General features: G+C 50.9%; 1 protein-coding gene and 1 long non-coding RNA gene across 13 annotated transcripts in view; one reads left to right on the top strand and one right to left on the bottom strand.

Annotated features, from left to right (window-relative positions):
* Positions 1-22,245, bottom strand: part of ANK1 (ankyrin 1) — a 175,901-nt gene that overhangs the window by 3,501 nt on the left and 150,155 nt on the right. For 7 of the 12 annotated variants that reach the window (XM_081016434.1, XM_081016437.1, XM_081016441.1 and 4 more), the window contains 7 exons: positions 22,110-22,241; positions 19,773-19,919; positions 12,521-12,910; positions 12,353-12,425; positions 10,471-10,720; positions 7,562-7,645; positions 4,479-4,646 (listed from right to left, as the gene is read on the bottom strand). In XM_081016434.1, coding sequence (XP_080872560.1) covers positions 4,479-4,646; positions 7,562-7,645; positions 10,471-10,720; positions 12,353-12,425; positions 12,521-12,910; positions 19,773-19,919; positions 22,110-22,241 — 1,244 coding nt within the window. Of the gene's footprint in view, positions 1-4,060; positions 4,199-4,478; positions 4,647-7,561; positions 7,646-7,954; positions 8,522-10,470; positions 10,721-12,352; positions 12,426-12,513; positions 12,911-19,772; positions 19,920-22,109; positions 22,242-22,245 lie in introns of those variants that run through there. The other 5 variants (XM_081016440.1, XM_081016442.1, XM_081016435.1 and 2 more) reach the window with 4 other exon arrangements.
* On the top strand, positions 12,753-14,436 carry LOC308482951. Its single transcript, XR_013989514.1, has 2 exons — positions 12,753-12,856; positions 14,182-14,436. It is a non-coding gene; the product is annotated as an uncharacterized lncRNA (long non-coding RNA).

Here is a 22,245-nt window from a genome sequence, read left to right as displayed (position 1 = left end):
CGCACAGACTTTGGGCTCCCAGCAGGGCAGAAGGAAGCAGCTGTGAGAACAATGCAGAGAGACAGCGACACAAGCAGGCACAGACAGGCCCAGGGAGCACAGGGACTCCCAAACACATCTAGGAGGATTGGCAGCTTGAAAAGCAAGTGGAAAGGGAGAATTTGGGTGGCTGAAGCTTCTCTCGCTATAGTGCTACACGCCTCGGGAACATTTTCCCCTCTTGCACTGCCCTTCTGCCCAACCAAGCAAGGCCCAGGAACCAAGGGCTGCTCCCCCACTCCTGGCAGCCTTCAGATCTGTTCAGCAGGCAGAGGCTCAACCGATGTAGCTTCTGTTGCATCAGAGACTGGAAGGAGCCACAGGTCAGTCCTGCCACAGATGTTGCTAACCAGGCCCTTCCAAGGATTGCCAGATTGCATGAAGGCTGAAGGCTTACACTTTCAGCCCTTGTATAAAGGAAGGAGCTTTGGCAGATATGGCTTCTCCCATCAGAGTAGGAAAAATGTACCTCTGCCAAACTTGACTATTATTATTATTATTATTATTATTATTATTATTATTATTAACACAGAGGCTGTACCTTTGGCAAGTTGTGAACAGTCAGTAAGATTGTCATGGATGCTTTAGTTGAGACTCCTGCCTTGCAGGGGTTGGACTAGATGACACTTGGGGTCCCTTCCAACTCTACTATTCTATGATTCTATAAATATATATACACACATACACCCCCATTCATCAGGGAGAGGAACTAGATCTGGCAGGTGAACTGGATCATGATTTCCCCAAAAGGAGATTGACGGGTGGGCAGGGCTGCTGCCTGCCAATGGAGGTCAGGTGACCTTTGGTCCTTCCTCCTTTGCCAGGCTCTCCATAAGGCAGCTGATTGCCTGCTCTTGTGAGGCTCCTTGCAACCCTTTGCAGGATCCGCCAATCAACTGACTGGTGGTGTCTGCAGACTCCCTTTCGGCTGAGCGAGGTTTTCACCTGTCATCCCATGTGATGTCATATATGAGCTTAGGCGTAGGGCAGGTGGGGGCGGCTTGGCTGAAATGGTATGAATTTTGGCACGAATCACTGCTCTGGGCTTGCCAGCCAGGAGGTTTACCCAGAATGGGTTCATGGAGAGATCTGTTATGGGAGGCTTGTTCTCTACTCTGACACTCCCTAAAATCAAATCTTCTGTGGGCACAGAGTGAAGGGCACCCCTGCTTTTCTCAAGAATGCCACTCTTCCGGACAGAAGAGCAGGATGAGGATCCTGGTGCCACCAGACCCTCAAGAGTAGCACAGAAGCGCTTTGCAGGCACTCCTTTATGTCGGGAAGGGAGAAGGCTAAGGCTAAGGAGAAAAAGGTGAAGAAGGGGCGGCAGGATAGCAGTTTACAAAATTATGCATGGCATGGAAAAGTTTCTCTCTCACACACACAGTGCAAGAACTCATGGGCAGTCAATGATGCTGAATGCTGGAAGATTTAGGATGGACAAAAAAAGTCCTTTTTAAGGCAGTGCTTAGCTGAAAGGTGGAGCTCCCTCGCACAGGCGGCAGGGATGGCCACCAACTTGGATGGCTTGATAAGAGGATTGGGAAAACTCATGAAGGGGTGGGCTATCAGTGACTACCAGCCACAAATGCAGGGGGTTGGACTAGATGTCCCTTGGTGTTCTTCCCAACTCTTCAATTCTATGATTCTAAGGCAATGATCTGCATTCTGTGCTGGAAACGGCAGGATGGGAGAGTGCTCTTGAGCTCAGATCCTGCGTATGGCTTTCCCACTGGCATCTGGCCAGACGCAGGTGCTGGACTAGAGGGGCCACTGGCCTCATCCAGCAGCCCTTCCTCTCTTTTTACGTTAGAGAAAATGCTTTGTATGCAAACCGTCCCAAGTTCCATCACTGGCCTCTCCGGTTAAAAGAGCAAAGGCTCAGGCAGCCACTGAGGCTGATGGGAGTTGGAGTCCCACGATGTGGGCTGTGTCAGATTGTGTCAAGCTGGTGCCCTCCAGATGTTGTTGGACTACAATTCCCATTGTTCCTGACGATGGCCCATGCTGGCTGGGACTGATGTGGCCGAACAAAGGCCAGCATGGATGATAAGGAATTCTGTGCAGGCTGACACAGAAGAGACAGATGACTCTGCCCCTTCTCCACCAGCTTGCTAGACAGAAGAGGCTAAGAGGCAACATTTGATTGGAAATGCAAGCTGCTATCCTCTGAATAGACCAGCACTAAAAGATGGCAGGCTAGTAGGACTGTTTGAGGACCAAAGCAGCTGTGGACCCCCAAGAGGCCCTGAAGATGCTTTGAGACTCCCATTTTAACACCCACGTCACATGTCCAGAACAGAGGATGGGCCTGCCCCTTGTGGAGTCCTAGATGGATGTGTTCAGGGCTGCCCCTGAAGATGGCGTTGAGGTGGTAGCCAGTGCATAATGTTGCTGCTGGGCTGCTAAGTGGGGCCAATCAATGTGTTATACTGGCCTATAAAGCCCTAAATGGCTTGGGGTCTGAGGACCTAACAGAGCACCTTTGTCAGTATCAACCGTCTCAGGTCCTACAACTGGCAGCTGAGGCCAGGGTGGTGGGGCTGCCTGGTTGGTGCTGACCCAGGACAGACAGGGCCTTCTTAGTGGTGGTTTTCCATTTGCGGAATGTGCTCCCTGCTGAAGTGCAGCCATTATTATTATTATTATTATTATTATTATTATTATTATTTAAAGGTAAAGGGACCCCTGACCGTTAGGTCCAGTCATGGATGACTCTGGGGTTGCAGTGCTCATCTCACTCTATAGGCTGAGGCAGCTGGCGTACAGCTTCCAGGTCATGTGGCCAGCATGACTGAGCCGCTTCTGGTGAACCAGAGCAGCGCACGTAACGCCGTTTACCTTCCCGCCGGAGCAGTACCTATTTATCTACTTGCACTTTGTGCTTTCAAACTGCTAGGTGGACAGGAGCAGGGACCAAGCAATGGGAGCTCACCCCATCACGGGGATTAGAACCGCTAACCTTCTGATTGGCAAGCCCTAGGCTCTGTGATTTAACCCACAGCGCCACCAGCGTCCCTATTATTATTATTTCAATTTATATACTGCCCTATATTCAAAGATCCCAGGGCGGTGTACAACATTTAAAAAGAGAATTTACATAGCATAATAAAAATAGTAAAATAAAGCAATCACAAAAAAACCCCCACAGCAACAGTTTAATAGCTGAAGGCCTGGGAGAAGAGTTTGCCTGGTGCCTAAAGACATGCAATTATGGCACCAGGCAAGCCTCCCTGGGGAGAGCTTTCCACAAATGGGGAGCCACTGCAGAAAAGGCCCGTTCTCTTGTTGCCACCCTCTGGGCCTCACATGGAGGGGCACACGAAGGAGGGTCTTGGCTGACAAGCGCAGGGTCCAGGTTGGTTTGTATGGGAAGAGGCAGGTCTTAAGGTGCTGAGGTCCTGAGTTGTGCACGACTTTATCAGTCAGTACCAGCACTTGGAATTGGGCCCAGAAACTCATTAACTTTCCGGAGGAATCAAAAACATTCCAGGGATTTGATAGCTGAAAGGCCTTTTTTTTAAAAAAAAAAACTCTGCTTATAATTCTTTGAAATTTGTTATTAGTGTTAATGTGTTTGTTGCCCTGGGCTCCTTTGGAAGGGTGGGATACAAGTTGAAATAATAATAATAATAATAATAATAATAATAATAATAATAATAATATACAGTGTTACCTCGGTCTACGAACTTAATCCATTCCAGAAGTCCGTTCTTAAACCAAAACAGTTCTTAAACCAAGACGTGCTTTCCCAAATGAGGCCTCCTGCCGCTGGTGCCCTTCCACCTTCCACCATTCGGCTTCCGTTCTTAGACCGAGGTAAAGTTCTCAAACCAAGACACTATTTCCGGTTTTGCGGAGTTCGTAAACCAAATCGTTCGTAAACCAGACTGTTCTTAAACCGAGGTACCACTGTACAGGCAAAGGAGAGGGACTCCAAGGGAAACTGCTAGGTCCTACCACAGTTGACACACTGCCACCGCCCCCCCCCAGCTGCTAGTAAGAACAAAGGGGTGTTTACCTCCAAAGAGGCCACTCGAGGGGTGGGGGGTGAGGGGTGTCACTGCTTCCCCCTTTTCAGGCTGGCTCGTTTCACTATCTGAGCCCCCATCCTGCCCCCGAGAAGCTCCGATCTTGAGACACTCCCTTGAGCCTCCTCCTGGGCAAACGGCAGCGAGAGACAGGAAAGCGGCAAACGGTCACAGAGAAACCCACGAGGGGGGTGGCAGACGGACGGACGGACGGAGAGACACAAGGAGAAGGAGAGTCAGATGGCGGCAGGGGACTCCTGCAGCAAACTGCCTGGCATGGGCAGAAGGAGAGGGTCCTGCTGCGCCAGGCAAGGGCGAGGGGGGGGGAGAGAAAGAGCAGGGGACAGACGACAGAGAGGAGGACGCAGCTGGAGCCCTGGGGCTGGGAGGCCCGTGGGGCTTGGGTACCTTGCTGCCTGCACTCTCCTGCTGCCAAGGGGCATGGGCCAGGAAGCGGCCAGCCTGGGCTTCCAGCGCATAAGGCTCCTGCAGGGAGCCTTCCATAATCACCTCTTCGTGCTGCCGTGCGTCGCCTGTCCCGTCCGTTTCCAGCCGCCGCACCACCTTCCGGATAATCTGCAAAAATTAAGTGCAGCACTTTTAGACAGTCTCCTGCTGCCTCAAGTGATGCCCACCAGCCTGCTCTCCCTTCCAGCCCCGGATGCCTGGAGTGCCTTCCCGCGAGGCACAGCCCTTGATCTCTTGTTCTGGAGCCTGGACCTGCCCCAAATGGTGGGGCAGGGCCCCATTTGCCCATATGAAACAAACTCCACTACCTCCAAATTTAATTTTATAGCAGTAATACCTATTCATCACTCACAGACACCTTTGGAATGTTGAAAGACCATGAGGGCATCATGTTTCCCTCTGTGAACTAAGGCATAAAGACATTATCTTGCAAGAATGTGTACAGCTGCCTTCCTCAACCTGGTGCTCTAGGACTACAATTCCCACCAGCTCCAGTATTATATGGCTGTGGCTAATGAGAGTTGTAGTCCAAAACATTTGGAGAGCACCAGGTCGAGGAAGGCTGGGCTCTGACAAGGGAGATATATCTGCTCAGCCTCAAATCCTTATTGGGTGATGTTGGACCAGCCTCTCTCTCTCTTCCTAACCTACCTCACAAGGTTGTTCTGAGAATAAAGAAAGGAGGCTGACTGCATGAACTGCTCTGGTCCATGCATGCATCAATCCCTGCGGGCTGAGGCTGCTGGAAATTGTAGTGCAAAACATCTGGAGGGCACCAGGTTGGTGAAGGCTGCCTTATGATGCCCCTATAAGGCAGGCCAGCATATGGTCTCCAGGTGAGAGCCAGCCATTTGCTTAAGGTCACCTGCTGAGTTTGGGGGAAAGGAGAGATTTGACATCCTAGGGAATCCTGGTTCATAGCTCAGACCCTGGGGCAGCAGTTCTATGTGCCCTTGCCTGGGAGTCATTCCCACTGAGTGCAGGGAGATTTAATGTTGGAAGAAGGATAACTAGGATGGCAGCAGAAGCTGCTACACTCAGATTTCCCCAACCTGGTGCCCTCCAGATGTTCTGAACCACAACCCTGACCATCGGCTGTGCTGGCCGTGGCTGATGACAGTTGGGAGTCCAAAAGGTTTGGATGGCACAGGGTTGAGGAAGGCTGACTTACCGTATTTTTTGCTCTACAGGATGCACTTTTCCCCCTCCAAAAATGAAGGGGAAATGTGTGTGCGTCCTATGGAGCAAATGCAGGCTCCTTGGCTTCAGCAATAGCAAAGCGAAGCCTCCGAAGCGCAGAGGGAGAGCTCCCCCCGTGCTCCGGAGGCTTCGTGTTGCTTTCACTGAAGCCCCTGGAGCGCAGGGAACTCCTGCTGCGCTCCGGGGGCTTCAGGCAGCTATCCGCAAGCCTTCGGAGCGCAGCAGAAGGGGCTCCGTTTCTCCTGCCGCTTAACTGAAGGGGCACTGAGCAGAGAGGGGGAGAATTATTTTTTTCCTGTTCTCCCCCTGTGCGTGGGGGTCCTGTGCGTCCTATGATCCGGTGCGTCCTATAGAGTGAAAAATACAGTAGATTGCAAAGTCCTTTGGGCAGAAACGTTTCTTTCTGCCGTTGCAACTCAATAAAGTGCAATGTGCATTGATAGTGCTGTATTAAACAATCATCTTCAACATCATAATCACATTTATGTTGTAACCGCCCTGAGACCTGCGGATACAGGGCGGTATACAAATTTAGTTAATAATAATAATAATAACCATTGCTAAGAACTGCGCAATGCGATCTCCCCTCTCTCCAGGTGGCAAAAGAAGACAATTGCCTAAGGACGGAATGTCAGTCTCAGGAGGCGTATCTTGCATGACATGCGACATGGGCTGACATTCCTTGCTCTGCACAACCCCACCCAAAGGCGCAGGAGGCCCTCCCCACAAGACAAGGGAGCGAGGAATTCAGCAAAAGAGGTCCTACACCCTTTGGGTTTCTCCTTCTCCCTGTTATCGGCAGGTAGCCGTGTTGGTCTGCCGTAGTCAAAACAAAATAGCAATAGCACCTTAGAGACCAACTAAGTTTGTTATTTGTATGTGCTTTCGTGTGCATGCACACTTCTTCAGATACCTTCTCCTTCTCCCTGCTCAGCATTGACCTCTGCCTGCCTCCCAGCACCTGGTGCTGGCCCTGCGCCCGATTTAGACCAACTGGTATTTTTAGGACCTTGCAGAAAGCTACAAGCTCACTCTCCCACCCAGTGCTGTGGCAGGTCATTCACCTCCCTCTTCATTCAGCTCCTGCATGAAATTCCCACAACAAGGTTTGCAGGGAGCAAAGGCCAGCGTGGCTGAAGCCAACTCAGACTGGCAAGATCAGAACAGTTCCCATCTCATCTCAGTGCTCCGACACACATTCCTTTGGATGACCAGAGCTTCTCTCTCTTACACACATAAGGACCCCTATAATTAGATCTTTTGCAATCATCATCATCAGCTGCTGCTAGTGAAGTAGGTGGAGAATCACAGGCTAACTCCATCACCCAACCTTATTTCCACATCCACCCCAATTTACCCTCAAAATTCAGACCAAGAGCTACCGTGAGTCAGAATATGACTCAAGCAAGTCAGTCAAGCTGCATCCTACAGAGCAAACTAAGGTCACCCTCCCCCCCCCCCCGCATGCGCATACTAGAAGCCACCCCCCACAAAAGAAAACCCCAACACAAACTCTCTTGGGCTGGGTAGTCCTGACAGAAATTGCTTCAACTACTGCTAGCGAGACCCCATCAAACAACCAAGCCTATCTGTCAGGGTTCTTGCCAGCACACTCTGGGATAAAGTCCAAGTGTGTCACACTGAATGCAAGCAGGCAATGTGAGGAGCAAAACTCTGGCACAAAGGAAAAGAGCCTGGAGGCGCAGGAGCCCAGCAGGATTCTAGCGTGAGGGGGAGGAAGGGCTTCTCGGGGAGCCGGGAGCCGACTGGCCCAGCTGCCGCCTCCTGCTCTGCCCTCCGTCTCCCCCTGGCAGGCCACTCACCTTCTTTGTGACAATGTTGCCCTGCTCATCTGTAAATTGCTCCTCGGTCACTTGTTCCCCTGGAATATCCAGCGCTTCATTCCCCTGGAGGGTTGGGAAAGCAGAAAGGAGAGTGAGCAAGATTGCTATGGGACCACAAAGTCCTTCACCCTCCCAGAACTGGCACAGAGCAGCGGACGTCCTCTCAAAGCCCCACGGGGGGTTCAAAGAAAGTCAGCTCTTGAGGCAAAGCCAGCGCTCTTCCTCTCGCTCCATGCCCTGCCCTGGTCCCTGGCGCCCTTCCGCCACACTACCAGTGAGTGAAGCCTGGCACGGCGTCCCTGAGTGCCATCCCGGGCGGGTTGGTGGGCACCAGCCCGGCCAGTCTTGGGGAAGCCTCCTCCAGCCAGCTACCTGGACAATGACTCGCCGGCGCACCACCCGCGTGGAGACGGGCTCCTCGTCATCGCTCAGCCCCTCGCTCTCGCCCAGCTCCTTGTCCAGCTCCTGGTGGACGTGCTTCAGCATGAAGCGGAAGGAGCCCTGGGCAATGTGCAGCAGGTTCTGGCAGCTGACCAGGAAGAAGCCAAGCAGCACCAGGCTAATGAGCAGCTGGGTCAGGAAGCCCCACATGGTGCTGCCACCCCCCGCCCCACCCCACCCCAGCCAGCCCAGAGCCTAACGCTGGCCTTCCCTCATGGCATGAGGGCACTGCCCAGGCTACTGGCAGGAGCAGCCTCTGGCTCACGACTGGGAAGCGGGTAGGGGCCGGGCTGGGTAGGAAAGCTGCTGTAATTTTAGCCTCCCCCGACCAGCTGTTTGGAGGCTCTGGCCAACCCTCCCTGCCCCCTCCTTCGGCCACAAAGATGCAACAGCGGGGGGGGGGGGGGAGAGCTTGTCAACGTCACCCAGTGCTCTGCCAAAGCCCAGGCAGGGCAAGGAGGTGGCACGAGGCCTGCCCCAGCCTGCAATCCAGCCTGGTGTCTCCTGGTGCCCCTGTGCACGAAAGAGCTGAGAAGCACGCTTTGCCTGAGCCACCTAGGAGAGGGCTGTGCACCTATGTCTTGCACTGCAGCCCCCCCCCCCCCCCCCGTTCTCTGGAATCCTGGGCAGTTCTATTTCTGGCCCCTCCATACCTGGCTCTGGGTGAGAACCAGGCACTACCCAATTAGGAAGCAATGAAGAGGCCGGCTGGCCAGGATATAAATAGAGCAGAGAGGCTGAACATGGCTGCTGGGCCAGCCCCCTCCCACAAGCAAGAGGGGGGGGGGGCAAATGAGCTTCTTCTGCACAGGAGTGCAAATGTCAGCAGAGCAACCTTCTCATTTAGCTGACATACACCCCCCCCCCGCACACACACCTTTTTTTAGCCAAAGGCATCTCCCCCAAAGCTGCTGGCAAAAGCTAATAACTACCACTACCATATCAAATAAGAAGCAACAAGTGAAACAAATTGGAAGCCAAACATCCCAGCAGAGTGTCAGCAGGCAACTCAAGTGATGCTGAAGCCCCCTGAAATAGTTCTCTCTGGATCCCAACAGCTAAATCTTGGCAGAAGATTTCTGCAGCCTTGGTCCCCCACCCACCTACCCAGCCAAGGGCCTGCAATGATATGCATCTGCTTCACTGGGTAAGAAATACTGAGCTAAAGCGTGAAGAGCATGTTGGATGCGTGAACTGAGCTACTTTGCTGGACCAGTTCTTACAACAACCCAGGAAAGGAGGCCTGGTTTTTGGCTTCCCTGCTACAACTAGAGACTGCAGTGTTACTCTGCTGCCCCCCCCCCCAAGAGACAGCATGGTTTTAATGGGTGCAGTGAAATACTGTAGCTGTCAGGGGAATCTCTCACCGCTTGACACACCTGATGGGTGCAATCTTATCAACAATGTTTTGTTTCATTTTAAAAATGATTTAGTGATGTGTCAAATTTGATTTTTTTAAAATAACCCCCCCCCCCCCACTTATTTCTGTCCATCTCAGTGAGTCCTTGGATGTGCAAATCCTCCTCCCTAAAATAATAATAATAATAATAATAATAATAATAATTTATACCCCGCCCTCCCCAGCCAAGGCCGGGCTCAGGGCGGCTGAAACCCTTCCCTTCCCTTCCACGTGTGGAGGGAAGGGAACACAGAGACAAAGGGCTACACCTCCTGCAGTTCCACGGCAGAACATCTGTTGCACGCAGAAATCCCAGGTTCCACCCCACCATCTCCAGGTAGAGCTGGGAGAGACTCCCTGCTTGCAACCCTCTGGAGAGCTGCTGCCTTTCAGAGAAGACGATGCTGAGCTGGGGAATCCATAGTCTGCCTCTGCAGAAGGCAAGTTCCTTATTTCCTGTTCCGTTCCCCACCTTGCTCTAGGTCCCTGCGCTTGGGCTCGTAGGTGGGGATGGGGACTGTGAAAGATGCAAAAGAATAAATTAAGTCAGCCTTCACCTTCAGGATATCAAGCTTTGGGCGTGTTGTATCTTTACATTTCATGGCTCCAGTGCCACCAGCATTTGAACGATGCATTCCGTCAGCAAAGATAGATATTTCAGAATACACTGATGCAATATTCCCTAGAGTGCCTGCATTTCAGCAGTGTATATAGTTTAAATATTCTTGTATAGCCTTGTTTTGTTTGTAAAGCTTTAAAATCTTTTCATATCTGTGCTACAGATATACATGAGGTGAAATTTAATCTCATGCTGTGATGTTTGTTCCACATGTTGTTCTGAGGGTTCTCCCATCCCCTCCCCCAGCCCATTTTCTGTTGTGCAAGTGGAAGTCCTTACGCAGGGCTGGTGAGGGTGGAGCTCCTTTGGTGAATCCCGCCCACGATGCTTATCTAGTGCCTTGACTTTGTTTATTCTTTTGCCTCTACGGACTGATCAGGGGTTGCTTTGTCTGGATGGGAATCGCGAGGGAATGTTGCACTCTCCTACCTGCGTTTGTCCAAATATGCTGCTGTCAGCTTCCTCCAGCCACTTAGCCAGGCCCTGCCGCCTCCCAGGCTGGAGCCCCCACTCCCTCTCCTCCGAGGAGTCCATCCGGGTGTGATCTGGCCTCTCCCTCTCCCGGCCCCGCACTCTGTAGGGCACCGACTGCCGCAGCGCCGGGGGGCTCAAGGACACCCCCTTGGGCAGGTCCGACAGACTGGAGATGAAGGTGCTCTCCACGGCCCAGTTGCCCAGCCTAGGGAGCAAGGAGAGAAGCACACGTGGAAATGCAGGCAAGCCAAGGGAGGCGAAGCACAGGGCTGCCTCATACGGAGTCAAGACAGCTTTATGGGACCATCCCTAAACTGTACTGTGAACCCCACATTTTGTACTATCCACCCAAACTGAGTAACTGATACACCCAACCAGGGTTCGTAGTTAACACCTAAAAATCAAACACTGTGCGATTCACTCCAAACAAACCCTGCGCTTTGATTGGTCCACCTGGCGCAGTACTGTCTACGCAGACAGCGATGCCCAGCACCACAGGCCACATTTAACTGCAGAATGGACCCCATTCCTGAGCCTGCCCCCCAATGCACGCACCCAGTAAAGGACAAATAATCTGCAGAACAGAGGGGTGACTCCTGTCTCTCATATCCTAGTAACCCTTGCTTGGAGTGACTGCTGCAATGCTCTCTATGCAGGGGGTCTTTCAAACTAGCCTGGAGATTTCAGCTGGCACCCAATGGGTTCCCGTTAGCAAAGGAGTGACCAGATGGGTTGGCACCCAGAGTAAAGTTAAAAAATCCAGTGGTGCCCATGGATCTAACAGCCTCTGGTCTCCTCTGACTGGCAGCAGATCTCCAGGCCTTTCCTGTGTTAGGCGAGGTGTGTTTTGAGGGGAGATACAGGTAATTGAACCTAGGGTCACCTACATGCAAGGCATGCAACACTGAGCTAGAGACAAGAAAATAATAAAAACAATACATTTATTATTTGTATCCAGCCCATGTGACAGGGTTGCCCCAGCCACTCTGAACAGCTTCCAACACATAAAAAAGCATAATTAAACATCAATCATTAAAAATACAGCCAATACAGGGCTGCTTTCAGATGTCTTCTAAAAGTCAAATAGTTGTTTATCTCCATGACATCTGAAGGGAGGCTGTTCTACAGGGCAGGCGCCACTACCGAGAAGGCCCTCTGCCTGGTTCTCTGTAACCTCATTTCTCGCAATGAGAGAACTGCCAGAAGGCCCTCAGGGCTGGACCTCAGTGTGTCCGGCCTGAGTGAAGGGGGTGGAGATGCTCCTTCACGTATACAGGGCCAAGGCTGTTTAGGGCTTTAAAGGTCAGCACCAACAGTTTGAACTGTGCTGAGAAACATACTGGGAGCCAGTATAGCTCCTTTAGGACCACTGTTATATGGTCCCAATGGCAACTCCCAGTCACCAGTTTAGCTGCCACATTCTGGATTAGTTGTAGCTTCTGAGTCACCTTCAAAGGTAGCCCCATGTAGAGTGTATTGCAGTAGTCTAAGTGGGAGATAGCCAGAGAATGAACCGCTCTGGTGACAGTCTGTGGGCATGTAGGATCTCAGCCTGCATACCAGATGGAGCTGGCAGACAGCTGCCCTGGACACAGAATTGACCTGCACCTCCATGGACAGCTGTGAGTCCAAAATGACTGTCAGAATGTGCACTTGATCCTTCAGGGGCACAGTTACCCCATTTAGGACCAGGGAGTCCCCCACACCAGCCTGCCCTCTGTCCCCCAGAAACGTTCAACCTCAGTCTGTTGGCTGCCATCCATCCTGCTGCTGCCTCCAGAGACTCACACGGCACATTCCCCATGGCTGGCATCCCTGCAAGCGGGGAGTGCATTACCTCTCTTTGCCCTTGTCGATGACCCGACTGACAGTAGGCGACTCGGTGATGCGGGCCTGCACCCTCTGCTGGCCTGAAACGAGAGAGACTTTACTGTGGGAACCCGGCTTCCCGCCCAGAGGCCCCCCTGGCGCTCACCGTCTGGCCTCCTCCCCTCTGACCTCTGACCTTCCTCCTGCTCTAGCATGTCCATCAGGCCATTCATGGCGTCTGAGTCCACTGTGTCGTCCTCCACCAGGTCCATGGAGCCCAGCGGGTCGGGGCCATGCGCGTCCTCCAGGAGCTGCCCCGGGAACCGGCCTTCGCTCGTGGCGTCCGAGTCCTCAGCCTTGCTGCACTCCAGCGAGGAGTCTTCGGCAGTCACCAGCGAGGGCGTCAGCCCCGAGGACCACACCTGCATGTCGGACATCTCCATGAGGGCGTCCTGCTCGCTGGCGGCCATGGGGACGGCATCCATGACGGCCACCTCGCTCCAGTACTGGTCAGCGCGCAGCGGGGAAGGCAGTGAGTAATGCAGGGAGGCGGGGGAGAGCAGCTCGTCCTGCAGCGAAGCATAACCTGCATGGGCAGACAGAGGGCGACAGGCTAAGGTGCTGCAGGGCGCAGGGCAGGACACGCAACCTCTAGCCGTCGGGGCACGCAGGGGGGGTGCACACTTTGTGCGCCAAAAGGTCTCCATCCCAACGCGCATCGGTCCAAGAGAACGCAGCCATTGGGGCGGTGAGCAAAGCCAGCTAAACCATTGGGGGTGGGCAGGTGGAGAGAGCGCCCCCAAAGATGGGCTGCCACCCAAATGGCAGATTTCAAATGGAAACGGGAAGCAAAGGCCCCGTGTCTTTACCGATGCCAGGGCAGCTAACCTGTAGCCTCCCAGATGTTGCTGAGCTACAGCTCCCATCGTCCTGAACTTCTGGCCATGATGTTGGCTGGGACTGATGGGAGTTGGAGTCCAGCTTTGCTGGGCAGGCCAAAGGTTCCCTGCCCTGCCCTGCCCCGTGCCGTGTTTCTGGTGGGCCCTGGAGCCCTTGCCCTCAGCTGCCTCCTGGGGTGTCCCCCTAGCACTGGTTTCCCAGAGAATAATGTAGGGTCCCTTGTCAGGCGTAAAGGAGAGCGGAAATGGGGCAGTGGGGAGTGTTAAAAAGAAAACCTGATCAGGAAACAAATGTCACCAAGCCAAGCACTACCGTACATAAGGCTCAAGTAGCACTGATGCCTTTCTCTCTCCTTCGCTCAGTTTTTGCAAATGACTGATTAGTCATCAGTATCAAACATGAAGATCAGGAGAGGGACTTGTAACTCAAACAAGCCTTTTTGTGCAATTGCATTATAAATTCTATTTCAGCAGAAGTTAGAAACAAAACAAGACAAAACACCTTGTAATGATAATATAATAATAATTTATTACTTAAACCTTGCCCATCTGGCCAGGCCTCCCCAGCTACTCTGGGCGACTTCCAATGGGATATTAAAAACACAATAAAACATCAAACCTTGATGCCTTATGTACGAAAACTCCCTTCAAGTCTTTAATAGTAACATAAAGAGTCCAGAATGTAGCACCTCAACATGCCCTCCTATTTTATATATATCAAACATATTGATTGCCTTTATATATGAGAGGCAACAATGAAATAGAAAACAATCTTTCGTTCATTTTTTGAACTGCTTTCACTTTCTGTCACTCTCCAAAGCATAGTTTTTTGACTTGAAATGTGCTGGTCTACTAAAAAATTTCATTTTAATATTAAAGACTTAGGGATTATCTATATGTTTTGTTTCACTGAAAGCTGTTTTCTTTCATTTGGTTTTTGATTCTCTCCTGTTCACAGAAAGTGAAGGGAGGCCCTCACTCCTTTCCAAGAACCCACAGCTTCAAAGAACTGGCCTCGCCCTATAAGGCAGATGAAATCAGGGCCGGCCCTACTATTAAACCAAGTGAGGGAGCGGTGCCAAGATCCCGGAGAATAGAATGTGTGAGAGAGTCCCATGGTGTGCCATCAGCTGCAGTGTGTGGGTGGAAATCAGTAAAACGTCCTGGAAAATCCAGACGTATGGCAGACCATGCCGGCAGTGCCATTTTTGCCGATGTTCAAAAAAAGAGAGAAAAGCTAAAACCTTTTCACTGTTTGAAATATGGCAGCCCTAGCCCTATGCTAACTCCCTCCCCTCAAATGCAGAGAAAGCTGCTGTCCAAACCCCAGTGTTGTGGCAAGATTCAGCGGTCAGTTTAATAAGCTTGGCTACATGGAATGAGAGAGAGCACCATCTTGGCCTTGGGTATGAAGAGACAGCTGAAGACTGACAATTGCCCTTTGGGGGAGTTGGAGGTGATTTGAAAGAGGAGAACACATTTATCCCACTCCTGCATCTGGAAACTGAGGGTTCTATCCAGTGACCTCTGTCCACCAGCACAAGGTCTCTTGCACAAACAGAAGAGTCAGTTTTAATATTGCACAACACAGGAACTCAAGACAACAGTTGCACTAGCAGAAGCCTGCTGTGCCACAAATTGCACAATCTGTTGTGCAACTAAGGCCACATTCATACCATACACTGAAAGCTTGTTTTCTCCCGCTCTGGAGGGTAGGACTCAAACCTATGGCTTCAAGTTAGAAGAAAGGAGATGCCAACTAAACTCCAGGAGGAACTTTCTGACAGTAAGAGCTGTTCAACAGTGGAACGGTCTCCCTCGGAAGGTTGCGGGCTCTCCTTCCTTGGAGGTTTTTAAGCAGAGGCTGGATGGCCATCTGACATGGATGCTTTAGCTGAGATCCCTGCATTGCAGGCGGTTGAACTAGATGACTCCCAGGGTCCCTTCCAACTCTGCGATTCCATGATTCTATGAAAGCACTATGATACCAACCACATTAAACAGCCATGGCTTCCTTCAAATAATTCTGGGAGCTGTAGTTTGCTAAAGGAGCCGAGAGTTATTAGCAGGGTCATCTTCCCTTCTCAGTGCTACAGTTCTCAGCCTGGTTTAACAGTCAAGCCCTGTGGAACAAATATGCCACTAACTGACTTAGCTCCACACGAGTATTTGGGTATTATTTAAATACCTGTTTGATCAGAGGCAGCAGCCAGACAAAATAAAATGTGTGTAAATGCTGTGGGAAGCAGAGTCTCTTTCAAACCTCACTTTCATTTCTCTTCAAAATGACTGTCATTTAAGCCAGAGAGGGAACCAGGTTTTTGAGACTGGGGCTCAAAGGTAGAGAAAATATGCCTCTGACCATATGCAAAAGGAACTTCTCTCAACACCGAGTAGCTGCAACCAGTCTTGTACTTCAGGGATTGGGGAGAACGGCTGTAAAGAATCTAAGCAACTCAAAAGCATTCCCTGAAGATCTTAGGTACTATAATTATACTCTTACCCCTTTGCTGTTGGTTCAAAGCAGCTTCACCTGCAATGCCTCTCTCTCTCTCTGGGAATTTGGTGTGGAGGAGAGCGACTCTCCCACATGTTCCCAAGAAGGCTCAAGGCTCAGCCAAAGGGCAGAGCCTTGCTCCAACCCACACTTTGCACTCGGAAAGAAGAAGGACTCGGCGGGATGAGTGCTGCTAAGCCAGGTTGCCTATGGCTCTGAACGTAAGTGCACAGACAGGATCAGGTCCCCAGTGCAAAATTACCAGCTCCGAAAACAGGGTGCTTTGGCTCACATGTTCCACTGTAGCCCAAAGCCCAAAGCCAACGAAGAGTTTGGGGGCATTTTAAAGACTCCCCCCTTAATTAAGGTGTGCTGAAGTAGCTGCAGAACACCACATGGGCTCTTCTAGGCTTCCGTGGACTAGAGTCCTCTTTGCCACAGTACTTTTGGTGCTGTTCTTTTGGGGTCCTGCTGTCACTCAGCGCTGCAAAAGGTGGCAGAGGGGGAGGCAACTGGATCTGTGGGGCACAGCTCCTATGGGGCATGCGGCAGGGAAATTCCCAGTAAGTTGTGCCCCATGTGCCTTAAATATGTGTGCCTGGAGGTGGGTGTCATGGATGGCTCCGTCTTAAACTTGGGGACATGGTTTGAGCTCTGCGTTGGGCAAAAGATCCCTGCATTGCAGGGGGTTAGACTAGATGACCCTTGTGATCCCTTCCAACTCTACAATTTGATGATTTGAATTTTCCTGTTCAGGCATCAAAAGGAGTCACACTGTCCAGCATTCATAAGAAATCTATATTTTGATCTGGCAGCATCCAAACTTTGGAACTCCCTGCCTATTGACATCAGGCAGACACTTTTGCCATATTATTTTCAGCGCCTGCTAAAAACCTTTCTGCTTCTGCAACCCTGTCCAGACCTGTAGAAGCTGCATTTTTAGCTACTGTTGATTTTAATCATCTTTTGAATGATTTTAATGATTTTGAATAATTTCTAATGATACCTGTTTTAAACTGTTTCTATTTAAAATTGAATTGCTTTTTTTAAAAACTGCTTTAAGTCCCCCCCCCCTTAAAACCCAGTGGTACATCCATTTTATGGAGTAAATAAATACAACGTGCCGGCCTTCTGCTGGCTCATTTGCACCCAGCGGGCACTGACATGCTCCCTTCTCCAGCTCAAAGCATTTAAAGGGTTGAAGGGAAGAAAGAGCTCTTGGGCCACCTCAGAAGTACAGAAGTACATGGGCAGCTTGGTCTGTGAAAAGGACCCCATCTCCTAGGGGCCAAGCCCTTTTGGGCCCCCCAATGTTTTTTGGGAGGGGTTTCCCCTATGTTCAAAAGTGGCAGAGGAGGCTACAGACGTGAGGCTTCAGTGGCCAACCCCTCGTCCTGCAGTGGAGGGGAAGGAGCGAGGAAGCAGCCCCTGGCCGGTGGCCATTCAAGGTGCTGCCGCACTTGGCTCCACCCCGGCTCCTCCGATGTCCTGATGTCACACGTGCGACATCATGCACCGCATTATGTTGCCCCCTCTTCTCCTTTGGAAGCTGGTGCCTCTGCAGTTTCATCTTAAGCATGCATGGGTTCGCTGAGCCAAAATGGGAAGGTTTGCTCCAAAATCACACAGTGCACAAAACCCACGAAGGATGAGGAGAAATTCCATTTCCAAAACAATATGGGAATGGAGACAGAAGGATTCTCTGAAATGGACACCTCTCTTATTTTACCAAGGCTGTTCTCCAACCAAAGAATGTGCAAGAAATGCATATCCTAGTACAATGCACCCAGAGTTTCCACTGGCTCCCTACAGCTGCTCTTGACCTTGGGCAGCCCTTGGGCAGCTGCTGCTCCCAGATGCCCCCACCAGATTTCAGGCAGCCAAGGAATGAACCACCCACCTGCTGCAATTTTGCAAGAGGGACAGAGGCACCCGCAGTGGGCATCTGGGCCACAGCAGCTGGCAAGAAGCCTGGGAAAAGTGTGAGACGCACCTCAGTGTATCTCAGCAGGGAAGGGAGGAGTCAAGGAGAACCAGGGATGCTGGAGAGCATTTGTAGCCCCCCTTACTTACACCTGGCTACAGTCGGGCATGAGGAGTAAAGGGCTTACTCTGAGACTTCATAGGAAAGGTGAGTTTTTGGATTCTGAAGAGCCCTTGTAGCTTTAAGCTGCTCATGTTCACTCCTTGCCAGACTGATCTCCCACCCCATTCTCTTCTTCCCTCCCCCACTATTGACATTTAGGCTGCAAGTTCTATAAAGCACCATGTCACTTATTGATAGTGCTGTGTAATTATGGATAAAGAGCAACGGGAAGGGCAATTGCTTCACCCGGTGGCAGGGGAATCAGGGGAGCAAAGGCCTCCTGCAGGTGTGCCATGTGTGTGAGGGGGACTCTTGCTCCATGCAGCTTTTCCACAGTTGCTGCGGCTGGACTTTGCCTGCTCAGCCGTGCGGGGGTGGGGTGGGGGGTTGACCTTTGGGAGAGTCAAGCGGCCAGGGGGGCTTTGGGATCAGCAGGCTGAAGGGAAGCCCTTCCCATTTCCCCAGGCTCTGCTAGCAGCCGTTGGGCAAGGAAGGGAAGCCAGGAAGGGAGGGCGGGTAGCAGCAAAGGGCAAAGTGGCAACATTCAGCCTGGCATGGCTGCCAGGTCCGGCCAGGCACAGCATGCATTCATCAGCAGGGCAAAAGCTCTCGGACGGACGGCTCAGGTCAAATGAGAGAGAGAGAGAAAGAGAGAGAAACAGTGGAGACAGGCAGTGGAGGAGAAAAAGGAGGAAGAGGAGAGAGGTCAGGACCAGGACGGAGGACAACGGTCAGGATAGGCGCCAACTGGCCAGCCAACTCAGGCTGATAGCATGTGGAAGCAGATTGAACTGGGATGGGGGGGGGAGGGAATGAGCGTGCACACCTCTGAACTCCCGTGCACAGCTCTCTTGACCACAGGGTTGGCTGCTGATCTGGCTCCCAGGGCCCACTAAGCCACACCAGCCCACACCCTCTTCCTGATGCGCAATGCGTCTAACTGATAGCTGGAGCCCAGGGTCCAGGCTTCAAAGCCCAGAACCTCTCTGCACCCACTCCAGGCACACCTTGCGCCAACCCAAGGCCTGATCCCTAGAGGCCATTTGAGCTGCACCATTGCAGGGCCTCTTTCTCTCTCTGCACCAACCTCAGATTCCCTCTCTCAGGGCAGCCTCTCTCTGGATCTATGCAGGTTTTCCTATCTCTGTGCACCACAGAAGGTGTGCTCCTTACCCCTCCCCCCTGCATCGCCACAAGTCTGCATTCCTACCGCCTATCTTTCTGCAAAAGCCGCTTCCTAATGCCAGGGTCCCAGTCTGGACACCCCCCCCCCGCTATTCACTTTATGGACTACCAGCGCCCTCTGTATGCAGTGGGGCACATGGCACCATAGCCACTTTGCCCTTTGGACTCCAGGACCCTGGGCTCGTCCACCCTTCCGCTTGTCTCGCTGCTTCCCCCCAGGAAAAGCTCCTCCTCCTCACTGAATGGGTTTCCCATGGATGGGTGTTTGTTCTGCTTCGGTGATAAAGAGTGGGTTTTCCCAAGGAAAGAGGCGGGGCAAACTGAAAACCAGGAGACCAGTGGAAATGTGGATGTGTCCTCACTCCCAACTGTTCTTTAACACCTGGCTGTGGCCCTCGCTGGCCCTCCCAGCTATGCTCTTGCCTCCCTTGCCCAAAGCCACCCAGCGTGCCCCAGCACCTGATCCCCCCACGGCATTCCCTGGGGGGTCTGTGGATTTATTCCACCCCACCAGGGTGTGAGCTTAGAGTTGGCTGGTTCTAGCTGAGGCCAAAGGGGATTGAAGCTGCCAGCCAGGAGGGGTTTTTAGCAGACAGGTAGCTGGTTGATCTCAGGGACCACAAAATGGGCTGAAGGGGGCAGCAGAAATCCAGAGGGAGGGGGGAGGGAGGGGCAGTCACACTGAAAAGACCTGCGCAAGCCTAGCCTGGGCACATGACTCCGGGTTCACAAGAGACACCAGGCAAGGATCTGGTGCGGCAGGATCTGAACCGGCACTCACCATTCATCTGGGAGGGTGACAGGGAGTAATCCCGATTGGAGTAGCGTTTGTCTCCCTTCAGGCTACGACTTTGCCGGGAGGAGCCTTCCAGCATGTTGATGATCTCACTGCGGTCTATGTTGCGCAGAGCCGTGTACAGGTTTTCCACTGCCAAAGGAGAAGAGGAAGGAGACATATCAGCCAGACGTGACAGCAGGAGATTCATTTTTGCAACCATCTGTCATGGAATGCAGCAGGAACAGGTTGTCCAGCACATGCAGGCTTCTTCTTCTTCTTCTTCTTCTTCTTCTTCTTCTTCTTCTTCTTCTTCTTCTTCTTCTTCTTCTTTTCTCCCCTCCCCCCATGCTTTATTAATTGAAAATTGTATAACAAAAATGATCATTAGATGTTGAAGACAGCATAAAAAGTAAAAAAAAAAAAAATTACAGTCATTCATTCCTCAGTTATTTGCTTTTTACACCATTTTGCAATTGATTTCAACGTGACCTCCCATCTTCCATTATATTCCCAGATTATATTTCTGGATGCACACTTCACTTTATTTTCTCCACATTGTTTGGCTTACTTTAAGTATTATATTATCCTATTCACCCACAGAAGTTCAGTCAATACCTGCCAACGGATTAATATTTTGACAATGTTCCTTTACACAAACACTATATATGTCCCACTCTCTGTTAAATTTTTCATTTGTAACGTCTCGTAACCTTGCTGATAGTCTCGTTAGTTCAGCATACTCTCTCAGTTTATTTTGCCAATCTGATTTGAATGGGATATCTTCTCCATTCCAGCCTTTTACAATTAACATTCTGGCAGCAACTGTAACATACATAAAGACTCTCCTAAACTTTTTTGGAATTTCATTACCCATAATTCCTAGCAGGAAGGCTTCCGGCTTTTTAGGGAAGGAACATTTGAACATTTTCTTCAGCTCGCTATAAATCATTTCCCAGAACTATCTAATCTTTTTACAGTTCCACCACATGTGGATTCATGTGCCTTCAGCATCCTTGCATTTCTAGCAAATGTTTGTCCTAGATCTAAACAATTTGATAGTGCAAATCCTCCTCTTTCTCTTATATCCTCCTCTTTCTCTTATATCAATCAATAATTTATGTTTAATTCTAGGTTTTCCCCCATTCCAGATAAATCTTGATATATCCTTCTGCCAATCTTCGAAGCAGCCTGCCATCCCTATCACCGGAATGGACTGAAACAAGAAAATCATTTTTGGGAGTATGCTCATCTTTATTGTGGAAATTCTTCCCCCAAAAGAGATATTTAGCCTGCTCCAAATTTCCAGTTTGTTTTTGATTTCCTTCCAAGTGTTAACATAGTTATCCTAGAATAAATTGATATTCTTAGCTGTGAACCATATACCCGGATATTTCACTTTTTTGCTAATTTCCAGGCCGCATATAACTTGTAATTCGTTTTTTTCCTTGCGCATCCATATTTTTTTACCAATAATTTGATTTTCTTTGTGTTAAGTTTAAAACCCGCCACTCTCCCGAATTCATTTATCAACTCTAGTGTTCTCAATAGACTTTCCTTTGGGTTCTCTGTCATTTTTATCAGGTCATCAGCAAAGGCTTTGAGTTTATAAGATTTCCCCCCAACACTATACCTCTTATCTTCCCTTCTTCTCTTCTCTTTTTATTCAGAATTTCCAATACTAAAATAATGGAGACAAGGGGCATCCTTGCCTGGTTCCCTTCCTTATATTGCATTCCTCCGTGATGTTGCTATTTATAATGAGTTTCGCTTTTTGTTCTGAATAGCTCGCCTGTATTCCTCTGCAGAAAGTGTCACCAAATCCCATGAGGTTTATTTGTGTTTTCATGAAACTCCACGAAACAGGCTTCACTTGCCCACATATCAGTTGGATCCGGTGGAATGAATTTGCGCCTTGAAAAGCATGTAGAGCTGGAAGAGGATGTAGGAAAGACTGTCCTTCTTTTGACTTCCTTTCAACTCTAGGTACTTTTCAAGGAAGAAAAAGTAACCCTCCTCACAACCAGGGAGGAAATGAATGCTGGCAGAAGATCCCCAAGAATGTACCTTTAGGGAGACTAGCCATGCACAAATGAGGAGCAGTGCCCCCTCACTGCCGGCCCAGACCAGGAAAGAGCAGGCCTGAGGGGGGTCCGGCATGCCAGCTGCTCCAATGTGCGATGCATTCAATGTTTTGATGGGTGAGGGTGAAGGAATGCCATGTATCGAATGTGCAAAGGAAAGTCCCCCGGGGGAACCTCAGTTCTGGCGGTGTGTGGCCTCCCTCTTCAGGACAGCAAGAGGTGAAGCCCGTGCGCCCCCAGCCCCCTTGCTAATACGCACTGTTGGCACTCTGGCCGCCACGGCTGGTCCACAGGTTCAGCAGGGCCAGGCTCTGCTCCAGAAGGGAGTTGGGATTCTCCACACGGATCCTATTGATGTCATCCACACCAAACTGCAGCTCCCGGGCCAGTTCTGG

The sequence above is a fragment of the Podarcis pityusensis genome, assembly GCF_964106645.2.
Source record: "Podarcis pityusensis genome assembly, chromosome: 8".
Classification (NCBI taxonomy): Eukaryota; Metazoa; Chordata; class Lepidosauria; order Squamata; family Lacertidae; genus Podarcis; species Podarcis pityusensis.
This window is presented reverse-complemented; position numbering and strand designations above follow the sequence as displayed.